The following is a 17,243-nucleotide window of genomic DNA, read 5'->3' on the forward strand; positions in this document are numbered from 1 at the left end:
TTTTTTCAGTTAGAAAACAAATAGTATGGGAAGTGTGGGGCTATTAACCAACAGAACTCTGGGCTTGCGAATTTCACCAGCAGGGTGAGTAGGAGCAAAGTGGGGAAGGCACACAAGTGCTTTGGACTGGGCCGTGCTCTGGCCACACAGGGGAGGGAGTTTGTCTTACTGGTGATCTTACTCCACTAAGGCAAATGGCTTTATACCTGTAGTCCAGAGGGTCTGTGGGCCCCTCCAAGTTATTATATAAAATCCTATGTAAAGAAGCATTTGTTTTTTCCTGTGTAGGGTTGGTTTTCATCAGACCTGGGGATAATGAACCCAGGTAGTTAAGACCCATGTGAGTAAGCCATGAAGGCTACTAAGGCGGTGTGGGACCATATAACGAGGGGTAGACCAGGCGTGTAGAGCCCTGAGTTCTAATCCTGGCCTTGCCAGTGGATTAGCAGGGTTTTCTTGGGTGGGTGTGTTTACCTCATTTTCCTAAGGCCTGGAATGCTGGCCATTGGTAATGGTCATTGGTAAGAAGCCCAGTGGTAATGGTTAATCTTAGTTATAGTGGTAATAAAGAGAAGCTGAATTGTGAAGTTGCGGCAGCAATGAGGGAGGGTGAGACGTCATACTGTGGAGGCAGCTTAGGTTGTACAGAGCGAGCCTTGTTTTTATCTATGTTTTGAGAACTTTGTATTTTGAGAACAAAGGAACCAAAGATGGTTAGAAATTGTCCTTAAGATTTTTCTGCATCTCTACATAAGGAAAATAACTATAAGGTTATTTGAGTTTAAACCTCTACATTTCAGATATTACATGTGTTTTTTTCATAGTCAGCAGATGCCCACTTGTTGACAGCTGAGGAGAGGAAACAAGTTATACTTGACCTTAAAGCAGCAGGATGGTTGGAATTAAGTGAGAGAGATGCCATCTACAAAGAGTTCTCCTTCAAAAATTTTAATCAGGTAATTACTACGTATTCTTGCTAGTGCCATGGTCTGTTTTTGTCACCTTAGGCTGTAATTCTTTCCAATACTGCTGGTTGTCTGGTCCCATGTGGACCCAGGGTCCAGATCCTCTCTTCCTTAAGAAATCAGTGATAGCACTCCATCCGCGTTGACGCTGCTACCACTCGAGTGGGTCATTCTCAGCTCTGGGGGAAGGGGGTGGTTTGTGTCATTTGGAAAATCAAATTCTGAAACCATTATTGCTTTAATTTGGTGCTGTTTAGGAGATTTAGTTTCCTCTCAATTTTTAAATAACACAGTAAGAGAGTGTGAGCTTTTTATGTTGAACAGAAGGGGGAATGAGTAAAAACAGTTGAGAAACACACACCAGCTTGACTGATTTCCTGTAATTTTCTTGGACGATTGTCAAGTTTTCTTTCTCCTTGTCATTGTATTTCTGTCTCTAAATCATTGCCCAGCCCGCACCCTGGGCTCCTTTTCCCCAAGCCCAGTAGCCAGCTCTTGAAGCTTCTGTTAATAGCTGACCTCCCTGTGGAGACTCAGCCTGACTAAGGTACCTGTCCCTTTAGGGTCCCACCCTGTTTAGAGAGTCATCTCCCATGACTTACCCTTCAGTTGTTACTCCATTGCATTCATGCAACTCAATGCTGTGGACTCTTTCATGTTTGTTCAGTTAGTTTGGTAATCCTCTGGACAGATTTATTGTTTTTATTTATATTAGGTGTCAGCATCTAGAAGGCAGAGACCATGTTTGCTTAAATAACTCTCTATTGTACCTAACACAGTTCTGGGTACAAACAGGCATTTGATAAATGCAAACATTGATTACAGTGTTTGCTAGTTCTGGAAGGGTGTGTGAGGACCAGATTTCCACCAAAGAAAGCTTCAACATGTTTTCCTAGTAAATGCCTTTGGCTCCACTGAGCTGCATGCCCTGTTCTGCTCTCCATCCTTCTGCCTGCCAGGCTTTGCTGTGAGTCTCCAACTCCTGAGGAAACTGGGACTGAGCCGACTGCCCGTCCCGGCTGCCCCATGTGCTCAGAAGCTCTTGTCAGGGGCTTAGCACTCTGTGGCTGGTGGCAGGGAATCCCATTGGTACAGTAAGCTTGTGCATAAGCTCTAGGTAGCATTTTCCAAGCTTATTAAAATTCTTACATGTGTACAGCTTGACTTCTTTAAGCCTGAGCTAATTTATTGGGCTTGAACATGTGGCTTAAAGTACTTGAGTAGTGTTGCCTCAGGCTCTGCCCATGAGTCAGTCGTCCAGCCCCACTCGAGCCTTATGCCGGGGTGACTTTCGGAAATGAGGGAAGGGACACTGTCCGGCGCATCCTTGATGAATTGTAACATTATTCACCAGGACATTTAATAAGCTAGATTCCCTTCCCCGCCCCTTTCATTCAGCTTTTAGGAGAAAGAGGCAGATGACAAGAAAATCAGCTGATGTCAGGGACCGTGTTCAGAGAACCATCCCGGCGTCAGGGTTCTCGCCAGGCTTTTGTGACTTCTGCATGTACAGTGGCTTGTCAGTGCCCACCAGCCAAAGGCCACCAGGAACGCACCAGCAGTTGAACAAGCTGGGCTTATGCTTGTTGAAGCGAGGGAGAACACATAGCATAGGGAACGGTGGGGCATCGCAGGAAGACAGAGTCACACTTATTACAGGATTTGGGTTTGTCTTAGTGATTTGGGAGACTTTTTAAGGAATTAGCGCTTTGCTCTGGAGTGGATGCTCTCAGAAAATGGGTAATTCTATAATTCAGTTTTTTTTCTTAAATTGAAGTGCTTTTTAAAAATTTTTTTTATTTAAGTGTAGTTGGTATACATACTATAGTAGTTGTATTAGTTTCAGGTGTACATATAACTCAGTATTTTAATAAATCCTATCAATAGGGAGAACAGACTAAAGCAGAAATTGGTGAAAAGCAATAGTTACTCATTATCTGGGAGAGGGGGGTGTTTAGTATTTTGTTTACGGTTTGTCTATATTCAGATATCATCACAGAGTAGTCTTGTTTTTGTCTTAATGTCCTAGAGGCCACCTGGTCACCTCCCACACAGCACAGGATTTGATCAAGTAAAGGTAAAGGTTGGTGGTGACATGTGGCCCGAGGCCCCATCTGGAACCCCTGCGACTGTCTCTGGGGGGTCTGCTGGGTCCTGGTGGCCTCCAGGAGAGTGGCATTGTCTAACACTGGTGTTTATGTTCAACACCAAGGCCTGGTATGAGAGCCAGGCCGGCTCCTGGCAACCAAGGTCTAGGTCAGCTCCCAGGTGTCAGCGCTGCTTTTCTCTTTCTCACCATTGATGCCGCGAGTGCTGACCCTGTGGCACTGACAGAGCCTTACTTCTCTTTTATTTAGGAAAAGTCTAGTTTTTAAAATTATAAAACAATAGCATAAGACGTTACAGTAGGTTGGTATAACTAAAAAAATTCCCATTGTAAATACTTTCATCTTTTTTTCCTATTCTATTCTGTTCTGTTCTTTCTCCATAGGTATAGTTTAGTCACAATGTGGCAGTGGTACATGCAGTGAAAATTTTTAAGTTAGTTTAATTTTTATTGTAAAAGTAGTATTCATTAGCTCAACAGATATTTATTAAGCACTTGCTCTGTGCCAGGCTATAAGCTCATATTTGTAGCTTCCATTCTAGTGGGGAAGATAGACAATAAATAAATGAATAGATAACGTGATTGCAGGTAGTGATAAGGGCCATGAAGAAGAATAAAGTAGGATATTGGAATGGGGAGTGGCAGAGGGGTGAGCACACTATTTAAATTTAAGATGGAGTGGTCTGGAAAGACCTCTTTGGGGAGGGGACGTCTGAGGCCTGAATAATATGAAGGAGCTCAGCGTGTAACAACCCAAGGAAGAGCAGTCCCGAGGGCGAGCACAGCACGTGCGAACTTCCTGAAGCAGGAGTGATCTTAGCATGATGGAGAAGGCCACCGTTCTGGAGTGCCAGAAGGAGACAAGACTGGTGGGAGATGAGGCTGAAGAGAGCCCTGGAGCCTTGTCCACATGAGGAGGAGTCTGGATTTTATTCAGTGAAGGAAAGCTATGGGAGGATTTTAAGCAGAGAAGTGCCGTGATTTAGTTTACGTTCTAAAAAGATCACTCTGGCTGTTCTGCCGAGAGTAGACAGTAGGGGGTAAAGAGTGGAGGCAGACAGGCTGTATGCCGTTGCAGTAGGCTAGGCACGGGGTGATGGGAGACTATGGAGGTAGCAGTGGAGTGGACAGAAACGTGGGATTTCTCAGATATTTTGAAGGCAGGATGATCAAGACTTGCTGTTAGATTGGATGTGGTGGGGGGGAGGCTGAAGGGGAGGGCCAAGGGTGATCCCAAGGTTTTAATTCACGCTATAGGGTGAAGGGTGGCACCATTGGTGTCATTTACTGGTCTGAGGAAGATGGCATGAAGGGCAGGGTTCGGCATTAGGTAAGAATCCTGTTTGGTACATGTCAGGTTTGAGATACTTATTGGACACCCAAGTGACTATTGGGACAGCAGTTTGATATATGAGGTTGGAGTGCCGGCTGGAGATACCTGTTTAAGAGTGTCAGTGGGGATAATTGTGAGAGCACAGTGCTTAATCAACATGGGAGGACAGGATGGAATGGGCAGGTGGAGGTGCAGGGCCTGGTGTGTGCATTGGAGTAAGAGGGCGGAGTATATGGGTATAGAAGCCGTAGGTTGCTACACTTGTCCTGGGAGAAAAGATAATTCTCTTCTGATTGTTCCTATTGTTTTAGTGAGCTCATCAATTGAGAATGAGCAGGGGTGAGAGGGAGGAGTGTTGGAGATCTGGGAAGACAGGAAAAAGGAATGGAACAGTCATGTTGGAGATGGGGACTGTGACACTGAGCTAATGAGGGAAATGTGGTCAATTGCGGGGTAGTTCTCAGTGTGCCTAGAATTGTATGGTTGGACATTTAAAGTGAAGATTTTGTGTGTTTTGTCCAGCCATGCTCAGCTGTTGGGCACAGGCTCAGAGTAGGTGCAGAGTTGGGCTTAACAAGGGCTGAACTTTTGCCAAATGCGTGCAATGGAAGAACAAGGGGCAAGAGAGAGATTAAAATATGGGACCTTGGAGTCTAAGCTGGTGAGAAGGGAAGTGCAGCTGTGATGTGGAGACGGAGAGTGAAGACGTGGGAGTGTTGTTTCATATAATCTTTTTGGAGGCCAATTGTGCAATGTCTGTCAACTTTTAAAACGCACAGACCCATTGTCCTAACCTAGAAATTTACCTTCTAGATACAGTCCTGTAGGCATGCAAAATGGATATGTGAGAATGTCCATTATAGCCTGGTGGGCCTAAATCTTCTATTGGGAGCAGGCATTTCCATGTTTACATGCACACCTTGGGAAGACCATGCCTCCCTTCTGCAACCCTGCCCTTGGCAGGTCAGGGGGGCCCACTGTGCTCCATGTGCTCCTGGCAGTGGCAGCGTCTCTTCTGGGCTCAAGTCTGTAAACTGGAGGGAGCCACCCTCACAGCTGGTCCCCTCTCTCTTAAGAGAATTCAGCCCACACTGGGTTTTAGTATATATGTATGTGTGTGTATACGTATATATCTATCTCTCTCTATATAGATATATATTTAATATAATCTATGTATATTTAATCTTTGCTGAACATATATGTAAAAAATGTAGTTTCATTAATTCAATAGGTTATGAACATTTTTCAGGTCTTTATGTAGTCTTTTTATTTTACTTACAATAAACCTTCAGCAGTAAGATTATACTTGGTTGGGTGTTACCCTTTTTATTTTATTTTATTTTATTTTTAAAACTTTTATTTATTTTAAGTGTGTTTTTCCAGGACCCATCAGCTCCAAGTCAAGTAGTTGTTTCAATCTAGTTGTGGAGGGCGCAGCTCACAGTTGCCCATGTGGGGATCGAACTGGCAACCTTGTTGTTAAGAATACCAAGGTCTAACCAATTGACCTAACCAGGTGTTACCCTTTTTAAATGGTTTGCTCATGCAGTGTGTGTAAGATGGAATCACAAGTTTGCTTTAGAATTCATTGCTTTTATTTCTGTAGAAAGTGAACCACACATTTTAGAAACATTTTCAGTGACTCTGGGTGAAAAACCTATTTCTCAAAGCTTTGGGTTATTCTAGGTTTTGCTATAATAATAAATAGCCAGCAAAATACATTTGAACTTTTTTTCTAATTAAGGTTTTATTCCAGGATATGATTGGTTCCAAACAGTCCACGTGCATTTGATAGCTCAGAATGGGTGCCAATACTGAGAGATTATAAATATGAAAATTCCTAAGCGATCTAATAGTGTAGGTGGGTAAAGTGGCCGCAGGTTTCAGCTGTTGTTGGCCCACTGTCTTCGTGGTGGCGGTGTACCTGCCGGATGTCCTGGGTGGGTGGGTGGTGTGACAGCGACAGAGCGGCTATAAGCAGTCAGAGCCTGGCAGTGCCAGGACTCGAGGCAGGTAGTTTCCATACTTGGAGTGCTCAGACTCAGGGTGGGGTTGGCATTTGTTTTCCTTTTTCTCTTTGCATGTGGACATAAGGAGGGAGAGGTCTCGAAGGGACATAGAAAGTTATTCTTACGTGTGTGGCTTCTGCAGGGCGTTTGCATTTGAAAGAACGAAATGTCAGAAATATGAGTATCCCATAAAGATAAATGTTTTTATGCGTTGTCATGTATGGGAACAAGCAGGAAGCTTACAAAATCAGAGGAAATTTTAAACTGTACAAGTAGGTGCAGAAGGGCGGTCTTTGGAACCCAGGAAACAGCTACTCCAGATGCCAGCAGGTGGAGCCCTCTAGGACAGGAGCCCCAAGTGGCCAGGCGGCAACACAACCTCAGTCTCACTCCTGGGGCCTGGGGCCGCCTTTTTCAGCATGGAAACACGCTTAGTGTCAAGAATAGATCAGCAGTGGTGGCCAGGCACCTCACCTGGTTTGGTACCTTTTGGGTGAATGAAGAATTCTGGGCGGAGGATATAAGGCGTTTCCAGTTGAGAATGGAGAGCTCCTTTGATTCAGGAGAAAGGGACCGAGTTTTGTGAGAAAGCCCTGTAATTCGCTGCCTTCCTGGAGAAGCTTCTGTATCTTGCCTGTACTTTCTTAGGTGGGCCTGCCTGTAGTGCATTCAGTTTTGTTAGATTCAGTCAGACCTACGAAATGGCAGTTTTACATGGTTCAATCTGATAGCTTGTCAGGTTGTAGTATCTGTTGCAGAGCAAGGTCCAGGCTTTATTTGTTCCATATCTCATTTATCACATTTTGGTTATTGTAACTGCTGCCATTAAAAGATTTTTAGAGCTGGAGTGGGCAAAGAATGTCCTCGTCCATGGTGGTGACAGTAATGGTGGTGGGGTGGTTCTCTACATTTAGTAGCAGTAGCACCATATGTGAGGTTGGGATTTGTGAAGTGTTTTTCTTCCAGTGCCCAGAGCTCCTACTGTAGAGCAGTTGGAAGTGACTGTTGCTGGCTTACTTTATAAAAGTGTTTTATTGAGAAATTTGATAATAGGCTATGGTTAACGTTTTGAAACACTTAGTGACGTCAAAGGCTTGATGACATCAGAAGAAAGACAACTGTCAATGAAGATCTTAACAGTCCTCTGCAGGACGTGGGTGGAGGTCTCCAAGCTCTTCCTGTGAACGGATCAGTACAGGTTTTATTGTTCATTGTTGTGCACCATCATTGGATGCGATCAGAGTTATGGATCAGTGATGCAATAATGTACATGTCACATCCGAACACTCTTGAAAGTGAATACTCACTCTGCCTGGTGAGAGTCGGGGAGCACTCCCGGAGAGGAGGGTCCCAAGGCTTAGACATCCTATAGATTAGACAGTGTCATTTTGCTTTTAAAGTACAGGCTGATGTGTGTGTGTCTGGGAGCCAGGGAAAGTGAGCACTTGTATGGTTAGCACACATGGTGGCTTCTACTTAGCATGTGCCCACGATAACCACAGCCACCTAGAAATCTGAGAAAGTGTCCTTAGTTGTCATTGTCATGGAGAATGGAGACACTCACATTTTAGCAAACTTTCTTTAAGATTGCAGATGCTATTAAAAATCTCCGGGTGATACATTCCTGTGGGGGCTCACTTTGGAGTGAGTTCCACGGAGCCCCAGGCAGGCAGGTGGTCGCTGGGACTTCAGTGTTGGTGTCCACCCGGGAAATTAGGGTCCAAAATGCTATCATTTGGAGTCTTGCTTCTGCTGTTTATGTTATACAATAGGCTTAGCCCTGATGTGTATTTGTAAAAACACATGCAATAGATGGACGAGGGGAAATGTAAAACAGGTGTCAAAAATGCAAATATGACAGCACATGGCAGTGTGAAAATGCTGTGGTCATTACACCGTCCTTTAATAAAAATGGACTTTTGACTGCATCATTTTTTTCTTAGCCATAGAGTAAGTCTTCTGTGTACGGAACTTAGCCTGAGTATTTTGTAAAAGTCAAACAGCCAAGAAATATAATTTCCTCAACAGTCTTTGTCTTGCCCTTTTACAGATGGCATAAAATCAGGTGTGTAAAAAATAAAAAGCAGTTTGAGCTGACGTGAAAGGTATTTCAGATTTATGCTTTGCAGATGATATTGGTATGATTAATGCATTATTGCTTTTTTTTTTATTGCTTTTCACAGATAATGTACATGATGCATGGAAAATGTTGTGGGTTCTAAATCTTTGCCAGGTTTAGACTGTGAATATCAACAGATGTTATCATATAAGTACTATAATCATTATAAAATAAAAAATTTGTCATGAAATGCATTGACATAAATTTCATTTATGTAAATTGCCTTCATTAGTATAAAACCTTAGTGTAGCTGTTAGGGTTTGTGAAGCACTTTAGATGAGATTAACTTGGTATAATGTGGTCACAAATGGGTTGCTTTAAATTTAACTGACAAGAAAATAACACTCAAAAATTAGGGAATTACTGAGGCATTTGTTTTCAGCCTGCATTGCTGGTACCGCTTAAATAGGTTGAATATGAATTAATAACAATGGACTGCTGGCTCAATAATTATAGAAAATAATTTACAGGAGACCTTAAATAATGACTTAGAAGTATTTTGGTCTTGTTCTTTTCTGTTTTTCTTGGGTAAGCCGGCCCATTGCTTCAATACAGCCATTGTCAATAGTGTTCAGGTTTGCACAGCAAGTGTTGTCGGTAGAGTTTTGATGCATTAGGGCTGTGATATAGAAACTTGTATTCAGCTGTTTTAAAATATCAGACATTGGGTGCCTGATGGAATGGCCTTATCAGCTAGTCAGCTCTTCCTAGCAGCAAATACAATGCTGCACTCATGTTTCTGTCTCTGGGTGGTGACCAGTTGCCCTCTGTCTCCAGCTGGTAGCTTTCAGCCCAGTGGTGTGGACAGGTAGGGGAGGGTCTTCTTGCCTGGCTCTGACATCTCTGTTCTTCTCTTTTTCTACATCCTTTTCAACAAAACAAAGCACTACATCCTCTCACCTGTTTTGCAGACCATTTACCATCATATTGCCCTTCTGATCTAGGCTGGAATGAGCCATTCGAACTAATTCACTGAATTTTACCTAAGGAATCGAGACCCTGGGATTGCTTGTGGTCACACTGGGTCATGTCATAGTAGGTGCCAGACTCACATCTCTGATTCCAGCAGTCATATTTTTAGATCCTACTGTGATGCAGAAAGGTATTTTTGCTTTTATTTTTGTTTTCTTTTCTAGGAGATATCTGATTTTCCAAGGACTATCTGTTGGATTACTTTTCTACCTTAACTGGGTTTGACCATACTTCCCTGAGAAAGGTATTTACCAGCTAAAACGAACAAAGCTGTACTTGTTTAGGAGTAAGCGAGGTATCACTGTTGAGCCATCAGAGGTCATTTAATTGTATCATTCAAATCACTGCCATCGAAACAGCAAACACGGCTCATGAATCTGTTTGCTTCTGTGCTCTCGGACTGCAGGGCAGGAGCGTGGCCTTCTCCCATACTATTCATCAGACTGACTTCATATGCCCCGTCCTCGCCGTTGCAGCCCTGGCTATGGACATGCACCAGACATCTGCAGCAGACCCAGTCAGGGCTGGGCTGGGTGCCGCGGGTCTCCACCAGGAGCCAGCGACCCTAGCTCCATGGGGATCGGTAGTGCATGAAGTCCTTGAGCTGGCAACCACGGAGGGGCTAGCACCGCTTTGGGCCCAAGGCGAGGAAGGAGGAAGATGCAAAAGAAGAACATGATTCCGTTTCCACCCAGAAAAACTCCCATTTTTGTTGGGGAGGCGGCACATCTGAATTGTACAAGATAATTGCTTTTTAAAGTTGCCATGTTAACCAGGCGCTAACACGTGAAGTATTAATAGTAATAAGCTGAAGGAGGTATAGTCTAGGATGGCTACCTGGAGAAAGGGGAGTTTGAGTTGGTCCACAAAGTTTGATAGGTGTTTTTGAGGGAAGGAGCTAAGGGAGGGGTCAGCAGGTGCCATTGGTCAAGGAAAGGGAGGAAGAAGGCACACCTGATTTATAATGTGTTGGGAGCAAGGGTCCTTTGTGTTCTGTCTCTGGATTTAGCGTTGCCTCAGGTTTAGTGTATCCAAAAGCCAACTCTGTTTTCTTTTCTTTTTTTTTTAAACTTTTATTTATTTAAGTGTGTTTTTCAGGACCCATCAGCTCCAAGTCACGTAGTTGTTTCAATCTAGTTGTGGGGGGGCGCAGCTCACAGTGGCCCATGTGGGGATCGAACCGACAACCTTGGTGTTAAGAGCACCATGCTCTAATCAGCTGAGCTAACCGGCCGTCCCCATAAGCCAACACTTGTTTTTCTCTTTCCTCCAACTTGCTTGTTTATCTCAGCTGTACCATCCTTTCAACACACAGACCTGAAACTGAAGAATTACCTTGGTGATCAGTCACCGAGACCTGGTCAGTCTTCCTTTAGTGTCTTTTACCAAGACTGTGCTCCTGGTTGGGTACACGTCCCCTGCTGTTTGAGTTGCTGTAGGAGCTTCCTGACGCCCTTTCACCTTTCACCTCTGCCTCCAGTAGCCTGCAAGCTGCTTTGTTGTGACCAAGTTGGTCTCTGCTCAGAAAATCCCAGTTCCTTCTTATTAAATCTTATAAGATACCATCCTCTCAGAGGTTTTCAAAGCTGCCCACAGTCTGGCCCTAATCCTACCACTCACTATTTCTCTACAAGAGGCCTCTTTACTCTGTTAGAGATTAGAACTCTAAGTCACCTAGTCCTTCCCCTTACTGAAGAAGTGGGGAGACTGAGGCTCAGACAGGGAGAGCACAGAGTATTAGCGGCCATGCTGGAGCTGGAGCCCAGACCCCCAGCAACTCAGTTCAATTCTTTCCTACTTTATGCAAACTGTTCTTCACCTTCCTATGCTCCATCCCACCCATCCTACCCCCATCTGTCTCATTGCACCCACTTCTAGAAGGTTCTCCTGACTCTTATGCACTCAACACTAATAAACAATTATTACACATGTGCTGTAGGCTAGCTACTGTGCTAGACACTGGAGGTGCAGTGCGAGCAAAGCTCATTTTCATGGAGCTTACAGTATAGTAGGGGAGGGAGAGCATAAACAAAGAAAACAATGAATATATACCGTATTTTGCTGTGTATAATGTGCACCCATGTTTTTGGCCCAAACTTCCAGGGAAACAGTACTATGTATAATGTGCATCCTTATTTTCCCCCTCACAAATTTGGGCAAAAAAGTGCGCATTACACACAGCAAAATGCGGTAATTGCAAATTATCATAAGTGCCATGAAGGAAAATCCTAATAGCTAATATTTAATGAACACTCAAACTGTGAGCTGGGCATATTGTAAGGACTCTACATGTATTTATTCATTTAATCCTCATAAAATCCTGTGAAGTAGATGATATTTCCTTCATTTTACAGATGAGGAAACCGAGGTTCAGATTAAGTGACTTGCCCAAGGCCCCACTGCTACTATGCAGTGGAGTCAGGATTTGACTGCAGGCAACCCAATCCCTATCTTCCCAGCATGGATACCTCCTCTTCAACAGAAGGGTGTCGTGAGAGGGATGACCAAATTCAGTTTGAGGAGAGTGGTCTGGGAAGGCCTCTCTAAGGAAGCGATAAGCTGATGCACTTTTTTTTTCTTTTTGCCCATTAAGGCTTTTATTCGCACATATGTATTACATCCGTAGGAAAAGAATCTCAGGATATTCTTTTTTTTTCTGTTTTTAAAGGGGAACATGACTTTATTGGGGGACAGTGTGTACTTCCAGTAATTTTCCAAGTCAAGTTGTTGTCCTTTCAATCTGAGCTGTGGAGGGCGCAGCTCAGCTCCAGGTCCAGTTGCTGTTGTTTGTTGCAGGCGGAACAGCCCACCATCCCTTGCGGGAGTTGAGGAACTGAACCGACAACCTTGTGGTTGAGAGCCCGCGCTCCAACCACCTGAGCCATCTGGCCACCCAGTTGCTGAGCAGCAGCTCTGGCGGACGGCGCAGCTCACTGGCCCATGTGGGAATGGAACCGGCAGCCCCATTGCCCAGAGCTCAGTCTAACCAGCTGAGCCACCCGTCTGCCCCGAAGCTCAGGATTTTCTGTCCTGCGTGTTTTTGCCTTGCTTCTTCCTCCCCCGTCTTTCTCCCGCCTCCTCCCACCCCACTCCGGTTCAAGCTGTTGTTTCTCAGTCTAGTTGTGTAGGACACAGCTCCCTGGCCCATGCTGGATTATGAGCCTTGCGCTCCCCCTGGCTGAGGCAGTCGGTCGCCAGTCATCGGCTGGCCGCTCACAGCAGCTCACGGCAGCTGTCGCCGGCTGCCAGCCGCTTACACTGGCCACTGGCTGCTCATGGCAGCACACGGTAGCTGCCGACAGCACACAGCAGCCCGTGGCAGCTCACGATGGTTGCCTTGCTTCTTCCTAGTCCATGATTCCAGCTGAAGTTGTTAGTACAAGGGATGGGAGCAAGTTATTCTGCCTTTGTTCTAGATCTTTGAGTAACACGAAATCTGAAGCTGATCGCTCCACATTTGTGTAACCTGCCCTTGAGGTTCACAACACTTCCCAGCTGTGTGATCGTCCATGATTTCAAATCCACCAGTGTGACCATCATCACAGTTAGAAACCAGACAGTGACTTTGGAGCACGGTCTAAAAAGAACCTGGTGTTTGTCTCTCTTCTCAGCATTGTTGGTGCTCTTGAGAGCATCTTCCAGGACATTCATGAGCACCATTATGGCCACATGGAGAGATGGCGGAAAGAGGACGGGAGGGGCGAGCATGTGGTGTTATGGGAAGTGGTCAGGCGGTCGCTAGACTTTCAAAGCTCCCCTGTTCCCCCCAAAAAGACTGCCTAGTAGAAGGAGGTGATGAAGGGCTGATGCATTTTCTTAAAAACTGATCAGAGGACTCAGAGGGTACAGTGGAGGGGGTAGAAGTCTCATGGGGAGAATAGTAAGGAGCCTGCTGCATTCATCCAGGTGAGACATTATTGCTAGGGTGGGCACACAGGAGATTGTAGACTGGGGCAGTGCCAGGGGAGGCAGAGAGGTATACAGATTGGAGCTATACTTCAGAGTTTAAAATGGGTAGGAACCAGTGGAAGCATAGAAAATGCAAACTTTAGGAGAAAACCCAAGTTTCTCTAGGTAGGAGTGGTGATGGGTTGTGAGGAAGAAGGTGGTTAAGAATGATCCCAGAACTGGGTGTTTGAAAGTGTCATTTACTCACCTGGGGAATTGTGGGAGGAGGACTAGGGTTAGGGTGCAGGGATCTAGAGTTCTGATTTGGATGTTGCTAAGTGTAAGTTGCTGTGAGACATCCACATGTGAACGTCAAGAAGGTAGTTTTATTTCTGAGTTAGGAACTCAGTAGAGATCTGGGTTGGAGATAATTGGGGAGTTATAGGTGTATATGGGAAAAAGCCAAGGTAATAGATGAGATCATTCAGGCAGAAATTGTGGTGTGAGCAGAGAAGAGGGCTCAGAACTCGGTCCATTTAGGGGTTGGATAGAAAAGGAGTTACTGGCAGAAGACAGAAAAACTTATTAGTGACAGTGGAGGAAAATCCGGCCAGAGTTATATCACAGAATCCAAAAGAAGGTAGTGTTTTAAAAAGAAGGGAGGAATCGATTCTGCTGAGACTCCAAGTAAGATGAGTACAAGGATGACCACTGCATTAAACAGCAGGAAGGTCATCAGTGACCATAGCAAGGATGGTTTGGGTGGGGAGGGGGTGCTGGCCGGCCTGGAGAGGAAGTGCAGCTCACTTGCCTGCCACACATCCTGTAGCCACAGACATTAGTCTGTTGTTTGTTCTTTGCATTTAAAATTCAGCCCTACAGTCATCTTACTGTTTGTGATGTTCTTTCAGCCTTGTTTTGATGAACCTGTGAACATTAGAGCTAGAAGGGAAGAGGCAGCCAAGGTCTAGAGGTAAAGTGACAATGAACCAGTGTCAGAATTAGGATGTGACTAAGTGCAACTTTGGTCATGAAACAAAGAAACGTAACTACTCAACCTGTTATCTCTCTCCAGCTATGATGTAAGCACCTGGAGGGCAGAGACTTGGGTTGTGCTTGTGTACCTCTCCCAGTAGCAGCCCCGGGTTACCTAGGTGTGTTTTTAGTCCATGAGGTCCTTTGATTGCATTCCCCTAGGTGATCCTGGGCAGTGTCCTTAGCCCCAGGGGAACATAGTGTTTTTCATCTTTTTCTCACCTACAGGTTATTACCTAAAACCCGTACTCCTCCGGGACTTCTCCTCTCCCTCATTTCCTTACTCCCAGATGCAGGTGGTTCCGAATGGTGACCAGCTTATTTGGCCGCTAGGTTGCTGTGTATGACGGGAGCATCCGTAGTGCAACAGCACACTTCCCAGAAGAGCAGCATTGATTGCTTTGTTCTGAAGCAGTACTGAAGTGTCCAAGAAGGAAATGAGCCACCTGTGGCATCTCTGATAAATTGCCTCCAAAAACGAGAGACTGAGGTTGGCATTTACTCAGTACTTTTGGCTCCACAGCTTCCGCTACCCATAACCAGTCGTTTGTGAATCTCGTTGTCCTGAGGTCCCATGGCAGATTCTACCAAGACTCCACAAAGTATCACACTGGGAGACTGCCAGTTGGATTAGGCACTCATTTCTGTTTCAGGACAATTGTTTTAATCTCAGGGCCCTTTTTCCCCTTTTCCTTTTCTGTAACCACTGGTCTAGTGCTCTGGGCTGGTTTTTCTTTTAAAATCATAACTTGGTGGCATTCCAGATAGAAAACTTTAACAATTTATTAGATACATTTTTTGGAATTATTTTTAGAAAAAAAATTTTTTTTTTAAAGATTTTTTTTTGGAAGGGGAACAGGACTTTATTGGGGAACAAACAGTGTGTACTTCCAGGACTTTTTTCCAAGTCAAGTTGTTGTTCTTTCAGTCTTAGTTGTGGAGGGCACAGCTCAGCTCCAGGTCTAGTTGCTGTTGCTAGTTGCAGGGGGCGCAGCCCACCATCCCTTGCGGGAGTCGAACAGGCAACCTTGTGGTTGAGAGGATGTGCTCCAACAGAGCCATCTGGTAGCTCAGCGGCAGCTCAGCTCAAGGTGCCGTGTTCAATCTTACTTGCAGGGGGCGCTGCCCACCATCCCTTGCGGGACTCAAGGAGTTGAACTGGCAACCTTGTGGTTGAGAGCCCACTGGCCCATGTGGGAATCGAAAAACCGGCAGCCTTCGGAGTTAGGAGCACAGAGCTCCAACTGCCTGAGCCACCAGGCCGGCCCCATATTTTTAGAAATTTTGATGTAAAAATGCTTTAAAGTCATTCTGTATACAGGTAACTCTTAATGTTGCACTCTTTACCTGAAATGCAGCCAAATCAGTTTTCTTCATGACAGTTTGGAGAGTCACAAAGTATTTAATGAACTAATGAGTGTTCTGAGTGTCTTTGAGGTGTTAGTAGCTCATTGTTAGGTGACCTATGAAGTAAGTCCAGTTTGCTGATAGTGGAAACGGTGAGGGAAGTTAAGGAACCTGCACAAACTTACAGAGGAAGCAGGCAGTGGCCATCCTTCCAAGGCCAGCCTCCCTACATGAAGGCCGCAGCTTTTCTCTAACCCAAGTCTGTATTTTGAAGGGTTGTGGAAAGCTTCAGGAGGTGGATTGCAGTTCTGTTTTGGAGTGTCCTAGACCTTTGAGTGAACAACTCTGTGTTCAAAATTGAGTCTGTTTCTTTGTTCTGTTTAGGAAAAAATGTTTATTTTGGAGGACTTAAAGGGGGATATGTGTTCTTTGCTTATTTTGAAGAAAAGGGTAGCCAGCTACTGATAGGAATTTGACCTATAAATTGCTTCATGGTTCCCCATGCCCTGCCCTGAAAGTGTTCGTTTATAATACTTGATCAGTTATTTGTCCTAAGTTGATTACAGATTGGCGTTTAATTTCTATCTAGAGGGAGAACTCACTTCCAGATAGAAGGTCTGCAAATAACAGCTGAAAACTTTACTCGGCAAATGAGAACTCTGCACAGAGGAGGTAAACTTGTCCTGTGATGTGAAAGCTCAGCTTTCTGAGCCACTAACCATACAGCCACTAACCATTCTACGCCTCTGCGGATACAGAGGGGTAGAAGAGAGGGCCATTGTACTTCTGAGTGTCTTAAAGTATGATTGTTATCTAAGCTCGAGAATGAGTATCTTCCTATTGGTTTAAAACTGCAAGCTTTAACTAGAAGGGGTCTAACGTCTATGGATTACTCATACACCACAGAGGTCAGCCGGTCTGCTCAATCTTACAGGGGTGGTATCACCAGGTTACATTTATATGGTCTGTTCAGCTTGGTAGTAAATACATTTTTTGTTGTTTTTTTCCCCTCATTGCATAATATGTTTTACAGTATGGAAAAGATAGAAAAGTACAAAGAAGGAAAATATACCTGTAATCTCCCCCACTTGAAAAACAGTATGTGTGAATGTGTGTTTTGTGAGTATATATATATATATATAATTTGGGGTCATATTGTAGATTTTTTCGCTCAGTTGCTTTTTCACTTAGTGTATGGTGAACATTTTTCCCTAAATATTTTACTTCATAATTTTTAATAGTGGGATGTATATAATATTCCATTGAATGGAAAAGCCATATTTAATTTAGCCAATGTGTTTCTACAGTAACTAGCCATCTTCACAGATGAGGCTTTGTGAACCTGCCTTTTCCAAATGCTCCATGTAAATGCCGTCAGTTGATCACACAGGGAATCATACCAGGTTCTTCTTGCTAAAGGTACTCAGGATATTGATGCCCACTGAGATCAAGCATAGATCCAATTACT

At 44.5% G+C, this 17,243-nt stretch overlaps 1 protein-coding gene across 2 annotated transcripts in view; it reads left to right on the plus strand.

Moving 5' to 3' along the window:
• Positions 1–17,243, plus strand: part of PCBD2 (pterin-4 alpha-carbinolamine dehydratase 2) — a 46,764-nt gene that overhangs the window by 3,038 nt on the left and 26,483 nt on the right. The window contains exon 2 of one of the 2 annotated variants that reach the window (XM_074313533.1): positions 825–956. The exons of the other annotated variant lie outside the window; for it this stretch is intronic. Within the exon in view, the coding sequence (XP_074169634.1) occupies positions 825–956 (132 nt within the window). The remainder of the gene's footprint in view (positions 1–824; positions 957–17,243) is intronic. 2 annotated transcript variants of the gene reach the window in all.

This window comes from Rhinolophus sinicus, linkage group LG10 (assembly GCF_036562045.2).
Source record: "Rhinolophus sinicus isolate RSC01 linkage group LG10, ASM3656204v1, whole genome shotgun sequence".
Taxonomy (NCBI): Eukaryota; Metazoa; Chordata; class Mammalia; order Chiroptera; family Rhinolophidae; genus Rhinolophus; species Rhinolophus sinicus.